Consider the following 11,412-nt stretch of genomic DNA (forward strand, 5'->3'; position numbering starts at 1 on the left):
TCCTGCAAGGCAGAGATTATCAGCCTCATTTTGCAAAGGAGGAAACTGACTAATATGACTTGCCTAGGGCCACACAATTAACGAGTGGCAAGGACAGTGTTTGAACACAAGTTTGTCTAATTCCAAACCCCTTTCATACAACCACCCCATATAATCACTGCGCTGAGCTGAAACTAAGTGTCTTCTTTCATTCAGTCATTCAGCAAATATCTATTGAATATCTAGTGTGTGTCGGGAATGGCTAAAGTAGTCACTGAGGATATGGAAGGGAACAAAACAGACTAAGATCCCTTCCCCCGTGTTTCTAGTCTACGGAAGGAGACAGATAATGAGTGTATATGCCACATGGTGATACAGAGAAAGCAAGGAAGAGGGAAGGAGAGTTCAGGTTAAGTGGCAGAGCTTGCAGGCTAATGTAGAGTGGTGAGGGAAGGCCTTTTTGAGATGATGACATTTGAAAAGAGACCCATGCAGATGAGGTTGAGGATCTTGGAATCTGCTGGGCAAAAGCATAGTAGACAGACACCAGTACTAAGACCCTGGAGAGAAGTGTGCCTAGAGTGCATAAGGAAGAGCAAGGCCCATATGGCTGGAGCAGACCGTGGAAGTGGGGGAGCCAAGGGAGATGAGGCCAGGGAGACCAGGGGTAAATGAAGGGATGGGTGGTGAAGGCCTGCTGCCCGCTAGTAAGGACCTTGGCTTTTACTCCAAGATGAAAACCACAAAAATTTGAAGGTTTTGTGCACTGGATGGCATGATATAACCTAGCATTCTTAGAGGATTGCTCTACTCTAGGTGCAATGAAAAGCATAAGCTTGGAGGCCAAAAATAGGAAACAGGAGACCAGTCATCCAGGGGAGAAATGACTGGCCTGAACAAGGGTAGCAACAGTGAATGTGAGAAGGGGTTAGATTGGAAGTGTCTTGAAGGCAGAGCCCACGGAATTTCTAACGGGTTAAGATTTTTGACTTGAGCAACTGGAATGAAGTGTGTGCCATTTCCTGAGGTGGTAAAGCCTAGGAGGAGAAGCAGTTTGGGGAGACTGGGAATTTATTTGGGAGTATGTTAAATTTGATTTGGGATATTTTAAAGACCCTACTGGACACAGAATGGAGCTTTTAATTGGCAGCTGTATGTATGAGTTTGGAGATCAGAGAAGTACAGACTAGAGATAGAAATTATAAAAGCCATCAGTTGACACACAGCATTTAAATCCATGAGACTGCATTTAAGAGTAGCGTGCATGATTGGTATGAGTGGGGCATAGTCGAAGCTGAAACAGAACTGTGCCTGTTTTTCATGCCTTATGATGATGCGCAGCCATCTGTGAAACATTGCTGGTAACCCCCAGAGAATTAGCCAGAACTGCCTACATGGTTGGCGGGTAAAAGAATCCACCCACAATGCAGGAGACATAAGAGACAGAGGTTCGATCCCTGGGTGGGGAAGATCCCCTGGAGGAGGAAATGGCAACCCACTTCAGTATTCTTGCCTGAAAAATCCCATGGACAGAGAAACCTGGTGGGCTACAGTCCAAAGGGCTGCATAGTCAGACACGGCTGAGGGATTCAGCAGCAGCAGCTCATATTAAAGGAATGGACTGACCAAAACTCAGTCTGCCTGTGTGGCTCCAGTGAACTGCCAGGAGGTACAGTATAAGATCAAAGAGGAAATGGGATCCAGGATTACGCAGGAGACCAAGAATTCATGAGTCAAGAGTGTGTTGAAAGATGACTGATTATAAGGACAGAGAAGCATCTAAAATGAGCAATACATTTTTAAAGAGAAAGAAAATGTAGTCTTAGAACTGTAACAGAACTTTGTTAATTTGTCTGCAAAATAGGAGAACAGCAACTGAAGAAAAGCTCCCTTCAAGGTACGATAGAACAGGACCAGCTGGCCTGGTGGGGGCGGAGGGGCGGCATAGAAACACATGGAGGGGTTCGGGTTGGGTGGCCAGCACTGGGGGCTCTCTGGGAGGGAGGGGTCTCTTGGAGCTCAGGACTTCCTGTGCTTAAACCAGGGCAGTCCTGGGCAAAACGGGTTGCTTGGTCACTCTTAAGTTCAGGCCAGAAAGACTTCCTGGAACCGAGTCGTTTGGCAGTAGAATAGAAAACTTATCTTTGTTTAATCTGACAGATGTAATTAAAAATCTCTTGGTCATGATTTCCCACCCTGAGCGTTCACATGCTTAACCTTTTAATTTCTGGAGGGATTTCAGAATGCCTTCTGGCATACAGCAACTTCTACCCATCTACCAGCCTCATGACTTGGAGGCACAGTATAAGATTATAAGGAGTATTTGTGACAAAGGAACATCATTATGACTCCAGACAGGCTGCAGTGGGCTTTTGAGGCCAAAGGACCATCTCTGAAGACAGACAGGACCAAGTACTGGCATGTCCCTCTGTGGGCATGTCTTCTGTGGAGGGAGTTGAGGTGTTGGGGCCTCCCATCCTGCATCCTGCCATTCTAGGCAGTCTGTGCTTCCCAGCATCCCCTGAGCCTCCCTCTGAGCGGTTGGGCCTGGAATTTGCTTTGTCTAAAACACTGATACACGTGCACCTGGCCTCAGTTTAGCTTCACGTCTGCTGGTTTTCCTACGGTCACCTACACTCATCCTTGGATTTGGGGAGTCCCTGTCACTGAGACCAGTTAGGGAAGGACTTTACGTTTTGCTCACCTTTCAACAAACCCCATAGTCTTACCCACCGCTGGGTATGGAGTAAAGGTATAATAATCATTGAATGATTAAAGGGAGTCCTTCCTTTCTATTATTATTTATCATCACATTTCCTAAACGATTTCTAGTTCCAAGGTGTGAATCTTATTCACAGCATATTATGTTAGTTATACAGGGTTTATTCTGTAATTGAGCAACAAGCGAAGATACAATGACGGAGTGTGATGGCTTTGTAGAGCTCCAGAAAGTCAGCCCTTGGAGGAATCATCCAGTTTGACCATGTTGTCAAATCTTCTCATTTTTTACAGGTAAAGAAATTCAGGACAGATTAAGTGACTGAGGTCACACAGCCAGGTATGGCAAACCTAAGATAAGAACTTGGTTTTGGGGTTTATATTATAATTTAGTAGGAAACCCTCTCAATATCCTCCTTCAGCTACACTGCTCTATTTACTTTTTCTTTGTGAGCAATAATTTTAACTCTCTCTGATCTTCCAGTTTCTGTCCTTAGACCCCAAGGTCCTCTTGGGCTTAGCTATAAAAGATAACAGCAGTTGTCAGAGAAGGCAGTGGCACCCCACTTCAGTACTCTTGCCTGGAAAATCCCATGGACGGAGGAGCCTGGTGGGCTGCAGTCCATGGGGTCACTAAGAGTCGGACATGACTGAGCGACTTCACTTTCACTTTTCACTTTCACGCAGTGGAGAAGGAAATGGCAACCCACTCCAGTGTTCTTGCCTGGAGAATCCCAGGGACGGGGGAGCCTGGTGGGCTGCCGTCTATGGGGTCGCACAGAGTCGGACACGACTGAAGTGACTTAGCAACAGCAGTTGTAAAAATAGTAGCAGGGCCCTCTCAGAAGTTTACCCAAAACCAGGGAACCCACTCTTCAAAGAAAGAATATAATCACCCTCATAAAAGAACCCCCCCACACATGCACACCTCTGTGGGCAGCAGATCCCAACTCTCCGACGCGCCCAACAGCAATACACAACCAAAGACAGCACAGCACACACACCCACTTTTGTATTTTTATTGTGGAACTGATTTTCTTTTTTCTTTTACATCAAATATCCTCAATGGAAGAGGGGATATTGCACACAAATATCATAAAAGCACTACATATTACTTTCACTGGAAACTAATTTTCTACATTAGATATGACTGGATAGGATAGAAGTGATGCAGGATTATATAAGACGTAATACCATACACAGCTGCGGACCGACACAAACACCATTCAGGACGAGAGAGAGAGGAGTGGGAGGTGCTTCTCGGCAGGGCCCAGGCCCCACCCTCCCGGGGGAAGGGCCGCGGGGCCTTCTGCTGGGCAGCCTGGTCTTGAGGCCCCATCTCAATGGCTCCTTTTTTGGGGGAGCGCCAAATGAGTACAGAGAAGCTGTTTATTTTTCCCTTCCTTTTCAGTTTTTGATGGTGCCTTTTAAAATGAATAAAGTCACAGATTTTTTTTTTCCATAGTAAATAGTTTTAATACCAGGTGAATAACCTAATCGCCTTCAAAGAAGTGCTCATCCCTAGGCTGCTTTTGGTGTGTTCAGTTGGTTAAATGATAAAAAAGCTTTACAGTTCCTTTCAAATGGAAACAGGATCGTTTCTTCTAAATCTGAAGTGCAAAAAAAAGTTATTAATCTAACTCACCATATCATTACTGAGCAAGAACCTCCTGTGACAAGTGACTAAAGAGGCAAGAAAAGCAATTTCAGAATTGCAGAACAGCTCCTGAGAGCTGAAATTTGGTAACAGGGAAAATGGGAAGTGGTAAAATTTCCATTAGCAAATGATTAAACCTTATTAAATGAGTATTGGAAAGCTCCTAAACTGTGTAAGCTATTGGAGACACTTAAAACATTCATATACACTGGGGAAACCATTCACTATGATATGTAAGGTTAAAAAAAAATTTTTTTTTGAACTCCATGGGAAATGGCATTTAAGGGTTGGGGGAGGGGCAAAGGGGAAGGTCAGTCATTGTATCCAGTCCCACCACAAGACTGAGAAAAGCATGCACAAGGATTGGGTTTTGAGAAATGGGATAGAATTAGTTAAAATCGAAAATGGAGGATCATCTCTAACATTTAGTCTCTGTAGAATTTTAAGAATACTACCAAAAAGGTCATGATCATGAGTGCTATATCTCTATGGAATCCCATCATTTAAACAGAATGTAAATTCCTTCCACTCAAATATTCAATCTATACAACTGGATTACATAATCAGTATGAATAAAGCTCCTAGAAGTCTGTGTCAATCTTTAGCTCTCACCATGAATGTACATGGTACATTGTGATGGCTGTTTCTAAACTAATTGTGTATTTATGGAACTAGCAAAATTAGGTTAGTCACACAGGTAGGAAAGGTGTCTGGAAGGACAGGAACAACCTATAATGTAAATATTGGTTTTCCTGTGATATTTGGGCTCTGTGGTCATCACTGAGAATAATGGATGGAGAAAGGTACTTATCTATTTAAAGAGCCAGCTGATCAGTGACAGCTTTTGTGTATTTTTTCCACTAAATTCCAAAGCAAAAAAAGAAAGAAAGAAAAAGAGTGGGATAGAATGGTTATATTTGAAGACTGGCTATAATTCTCCTAAAATGTTTGGTTTTTTTCTTAAAGCAAAATTATGTACATGGTAAATTAATGTGGGAAATTAGAAAACAATTCCATCTTCTATCAAAGAAAAATCAACCAGAGGTCTGAATTTGGCAAGAAGGCTGGAAGTCTCTTTCTCTTCCAATGAATTTTGTGAACCAACTTAACAACTAGTTATTAAGAATTATCATGAGTATCGTAGGTTGGCTCTTAAAACACCTTTGAAGTAGATGAGTTTATACTCATTGAAATCCATTTTTGTCAATGAGTTTCCTATCGTGTGTTCACTTTTTGTACCCTTAATCAATGCATTGCTCTTAAGGACTTCCAAGAAATAGGGTAATAAATAAAAGCTGCATTTCTAGAGAAGCCTAAAAAAAATAGATTAATTTTTTTAAAAAATTAAACATTTGAAAAATGTAATTCACAGCATTAAGTAGACTGCATTAGGTCCTCAGTGAAGGGACCCAGAAGAAGCATTGTTTAAACCCTCATAGTAGTTAGCAGTGCAAAACACACACTTATCAGACAAAAATAAACTAAAATGTTAATTCTGAAATAAATAACTACATAGAAAATAAAACGAGGTGATTGTTGACTACTCCGTAGGTCTTAAGAGTCTGCAGGAGACACAACGCGACAGAGCCCAGAACGGCTGTCACCAAAAAGTCTGCCACATCTGAACACTGGGTGCGTTGATCTGCAACTTGAAACTTGACGTCAGTTCTAATCATGAACTGGCTTCCCAGGTTCACAGTTCAGTGATAACAATGATGAACATGATCTCTGAACTCTACATAATAAACCATAGGAGCTGGAAATTCATTTGCTTTCAATGAATTTTTTTTCCCAGAAAAGAAAATCCCAAAGCAAATTTTTGCTAGGGTCCTTTGAACTTGTCTTGGTTCTTTTACCTCATGGTTGAAGATCTTGAAAGAAGTATGCAGGATACCACTGGGTGATGTACTTGTAAAGGCCTAGAAAAGTTTAGCCATTCTCCCCCACTCTCAAATAGCACATACCCAGATTTTTGTTATGGGACTCAAGGGGTGGGAGGTATTACTACTCCTGGTAGGATGGACTTTTAATAAATATTACTGCAATATCAGACTTCAGTTTTCACCAGAACTTCAAAAAACACTACTCATTTTTTTGTCTTACAAAACACTTAAAAAAAAAAAAAAGGACTGTCACTTGAAAATTTTCTGTGCATTTTCCTGTAAATGAAAACATCTGTTAAAAAGTCATCTATGAAAAGTTCCCACATATCTTAAAAAAAAAAATTCTTCTGTACACTTGTTCCCATAATTATGCTGAAATTAATGGAAAATTAAAAAAAAAAACCACTGTAAGACAAAGGAAGCTAAATACTGTACACTTGCTGAGAACCTCTTCCACCATTAAGATTCATTGTTTTCCCAGTTCTGATCATAGTAGCCATTTTAGTCTTGAACTTGCAGTAGTAAAGAAGCTAAGACAGGCTCAACTTGTTTGGCTGAGGGGCCTGAGGTGGTATTCAACACAATGCTCAGCATCAGACTGTTGCACCAATCAGGTAAGCTCCAAGTACCCCTCCCACATGCACACACATGCTCCTGTAACTGGAGTATCTATAATCCTACACGGATGTTTTATAAACTTGCTGTCTCACATTAAAAAATAAGTGCATCAAGTATCTTTGTACATTCAAGTCACTTCCTAAGGCAAATTGTCTACCTATGTACTCCCAACTGCTTTGGTATTTGCTTGTTAATTGGGGTGGACTCGGGTGTCTCCGCATGCAGGTTAATTGACTCAGAGTGGACTAGCTGTGTGCACAGATGCTGGGAACATGCCTTAGATCAATCTACTTGTGTGTTTGAAGAGTCTGAGAGTTCTGAATGGGGTTCAAACCACTTGTATGTCCAGTCTACACTCCCTACACTATGTCAGTGTGCAGCCTTCAAACTGAAGGAGCTTAATTAAGGCGTGAAAAATCTCACATGCCCTCATAACAAGTGTTGTTCTTTTCTGTTTTCTTCCAGCCAACTTGTTTTAGGAAATTAAGACCCTTTTTGATGACTCAGACTGACACAAGTTGCAAACTTTGCAGACAACAGAATAGACAGAAAATGCAGACGTGACTGTTGGTTATTTTCTCCTCCCTGCCCCACCCTGCTCTCTTTCTCTCTGGTATCTCACCAGCACTCTCTACCATTACATCTCCTTCTCTTGCATTCTTTTTTCCTTCTCATTCTCTCTCTCTCTCTCTATCCTGTGTTCCCTCTCTTGTGCACGCGCACTCTCTCTCTCTCTCTTTCTCTCTAAGACAAATGCCTCTACCTTAGCAGAAGTCAGTTGGGTTTGCTAGTGCATGGTTTCCAAATGTTCAGCAGAGATGAACTGGGGTAGGTAATTTTGCAGTAACTTGAACCCTAGTGTGGGAAGACTACTACTTCCCTTAGCAATCAGCAAAAACTGAGAAATATTAGTGACTTGTATCACCATGACACAGTATAGTGTTTGGCAGGTAACAGTTCAGCGACTTATTTAGATGAATTGACTTTTTTTTTTTTAGAAAAGGTGGTTTCAAATCGAAGAATTTCTGGAAACAAAGTTCAAATCCTGTGGTGCGGCTGACCTTGGTTGTTACAGTTCGATCTTGCATGCAGGGAAGGATTCATCTTGCATAACCACTGTGCTGCTGCTTGCTAAAACCATGATATTGAGGTCCTGCTGTTTCTCATGGGTCTCCTGGTACCATTCCCTCATCACTTCTGAGTCATGAGTCGGGATCAGGGTCACCTGCAGGGAGGGAGAAAACAGCTGCTGAAGAGCAGAACCAGAAATGGGGTGGGGAAAAAATAGAACAGCAGTAAGGTATTAACTAGACCATTAGAAAAAGAAAGGGAAAGAGAAAAATATTCTATTGTCCTTAGAAAATCCACAGGACTTTCCAACTTACATTTTCTAGGAACCAGAATAAAGCTGCTAAAAAATTAGTTTTCCTGGGGCAGTTGAAGACTAGAACCAAAAGCAAGTCATGACTAGCCAGTTAGTTCATCTGTATCAGTTTTCAATTCTTTAGCATTATGAGAAGTTCTTCAGTTAAGGTGGAATTTCTTGTATTTTCTTTAACACAACTGATATGTTTTAAAGATATTGCATATTTAAAACAAAGGGGCTTTAGTTATTAATGCAGCCGAAAACCTTCTAATTGTATGTTAACTAACATTTCATCATGAGAGCAAAGATTTATGTCTCTGTGTGTGTGTTTGGGGACAGAGGAGTGGGGTGGGTAAGTGATTACTAGCTTAAATTCTACCTAGTATTCAGTAAGAGGCCACTGAGTGCTTCTCATTAGATTTCATATGATGAAATAACCAGGATTTCTATTTAACGTTATGCAAATACAGTTTCCTAGATCACTATACAAAACCATAAGTAAAACTTAGATAAAATCCATAGCTGAAATAATGAGTGGTTTGTGGCTCATTACGATGTTTGGGTGTTCGGAGTGTCCTGCTGAGGACCATTTTCAGCAGTGCTCCTCCTGCAGAATCTCATGTGGACAGCTGGTTTTCTAAATGGCCATATCTCTAGCTTTTGTCTACTTGGGAAAGACAAGTAAAGGCTAATCTTTATCCATCTCACATGGAAATACGACACTTGGTTATGCTGGTTAATTTTCTTGGTATATGAACGGTGTGTAATCTTGGGCCCACTCTGCAGATTATACTTTAGGGTGGTAAAGTGGCCTTCCTCCAAGTCCATGTTAGACCAGCTTCTGTGTGTGAAATCCACTTTGTCCAAGTGCAGCAGGCCCCCTGGGCACCTCATGCGGATCCACAGTGGTGTCTCATTAAACATGATCCCTTCCCGCTGCCTCTGGACACAGCTCCACGTGTTGTACAGACATCGTCCTGGAACTCTTACCTGCATGTTGCTGCCCCACTGGGCTTTCCCTTCCAGCAAGGCATCCAGGACAGCCCGGCTGGGCTCCTCAGCAGCAGGGTCGTTCCCACTCACCACGTAGTAGGATGACCTCACTCTCTTGAAAAATTCAACGTCGACATTCTTACTATTGCTATGGTTGGGAATATAGCATAGGTCCAGGTACACAGGGGGGCCTGGGGGCACAGCTGAGGGCTTGGACGTCTTGGTGGTTCCTGGCCCTTCAGTAAACAAATAAAAACAAAGAGAAGGCCAGGGTCACAAAAATGCAAAGAGACTCATCTGTCCAGCAGACCTTCCCTACTTATTCCCCAGAAGGTGCTCTGGGACATGGGAGCAGGTGTGGGCACTCCCCTCTCTCACAGAGGGCATTTGACAATGGCAGTCTGAGACAGCATCACCTGGCTGTTTACCATCTCAGGAGAAATGAAGAATGGGGCATTGCCCTTAAACTCATTAGCAATTAAGAAGAGTTGCCAAGGCTTTCCCCAAAGATAGAACTAGACGCTAACACTCCTAAAAGAGCTGCTAGTGTGTCTTTTTAAAGGACAAAGGAAAGCATCTGCATTTGGTAAAGCATAGTTAAGCCATCTTAGTAATTCATGTTAGGATTTCATTTAAAAGCAGTTTGGCCCACAGCTGAATATTATCCCCTCACATTTGATCTAGCCAGTAGTCAGATCTTAATGTCATATGACCTCCAAGACCCTCAGCACCTCAGTCTCATGCATAAACTGATGAAAACTCTGTATTCTCTCCTTAGGACAGTCCTGTAAATGGTAGACGTCTCTCCTTAGACAAGACTAGATACCAAACTTTAGCAACAGGAAGGTTCGGAAAGACTCTGCTTTCTCTAGCCAATCAGAACATACCGGACTGAGGTAAGGGGTAGGTATGTCACAGCCAAAATTCCCCCCAAGTCAGAAAGCCTGGGCAAAATGAAGGTTCAGATTAATCTCAGTTTCTGGCTACCTTGTTTCTAGAATTGGCTTTCTGATTTGTTCTAATTAGAAGGCTGAAACATTAACAGAACTAGCATTGTAAGGCAGTGGTTCTTCCTCCTGGCCACATGATTAGAATCATTTAGCATGCTTAATACAGATGCCCTGGCTCCAGTGGGCTATGGTAGGGCTTCACTGGCCAGGGTACCATCACTTTTTAAAAGCATCCCAGCCAATGCTAATGTGTATCTGGTTTGAGACCACTGCTGTGAAACCACTTAAAATACTAGCAAGATCCTCTATATTTAATTCTCTTGCCTTTCTCCATGGGATGTATAGAAACTGCCATCCCACACAGTCAAAACCAGCCATGAACTGGTTTATTTTTATTTTGGAGGGCAGGGGGTAGTGAGAATCGGCCAAACTGGTATTTGGATAAACTGAATCATTTCATGAATAGATTAACCAGCCATTATAATGAACCTAAGCTAAAAGTCCTAAACATATTCATGTGTATATCTCCCAAAGAATTCTGACTTGTAGCAGAGGTTTGTGAGTTACAGTTCATCTAATATTTTTAAATGCCTGCAGTTTCCACTTGCACCTTGAATCACTCCCATTGACACCAAATGAACATTGCTCATAGAAGCCCAAACTGAGAGAACCACTAGAAGTTGACCCAGGTTTGTTTTAAAATTAATAGTGCAGTTTTGTCTTTTAAAAAAATCTGTTGAAAAAAAAAAAAAAAAATCTGTTGGGAAAGCATCCTCAATGTAAATTCAAATTAACTCACTTTCCCTCAAAATTATCTTTAAATGACCAAAAAAAAAAAAAAAAAAAAAGTGATAAAATCAATTGTGTGGGCTATAGTGTAAGTTTCATGAGTTTGGTAGCAAATTTCAGTTGGGTTTATATCTGTTTGAATTGATTTCATGTTTTCTCCTAAGTGCAAGGTCACTGTCAAGTCCTTTAGATCAAGATTTATTATCTGGTGGCTCTATACTAATTCTGAGCATGAACAAATTCAGTTTGTTTTCTATGTGCAAATAAAAAGAGGAAATCTGACATGAGTCTTGAAATTGATGCTTCACATTGCTTAAAAGTAAAAACTTGTACCTGTAACTAGTACTTCCTAAAGTATACTGAATTTCAGAGTCTCAAAGATTCGTCTATCAGATTTTCCATAATAAATCAAGAAAGTGTTGCTTATTTTTTGCTTTACATGTTTGTGAACTGTGATCT

General features: G+C 41.5%; 1 protein-coding gene across 2 annotated transcripts in view; it reads right to left on the reverse strand.

Moving 5' to 3' along the window:
- Nucleotides 1–3,702: 3,702 nt before the first annotated feature.
- The window catches only part of MAP1B (microtubule associated protein 1B), a 92,627-nt gene continuing 84,917 nt past the window's right edge, over nt 3,703–11,412 (reverse strand). For both annotated transcript variants that reach the window (XM_006078188.4, XM_006078189.4), the window contains 2 exons: nt 9,212–9,450; nt 3,703–8,080 (listed from right to left, as the gene is read on the reverse strand). In XM_006078188.4, coding sequence (XP_006078250.3) covers nt 7,925–8,080; nt 9,212–9,450 — 395 coding nt within the window. In that variant the 3' untranslated portion in view covers nt 3,703–7,924. The remainder of the gene's footprint in view (nt 8,081–9,211; nt 9,451–11,412) is intronic.

Source organism: Bubalus bubalis, chromosome 19 (genome assembly GCF_019923935.1).
Source record: "Bubalus bubalis isolate 160015118507 breed Murrah chromosome 19, NDDB_SH_1, whole genome shotgun sequence".
NCBI lineage: Eukaryota > Metazoa > Chordata > Mammalia > Artiodactyla > Bovidae > Bubalus > Bubalus bubalis.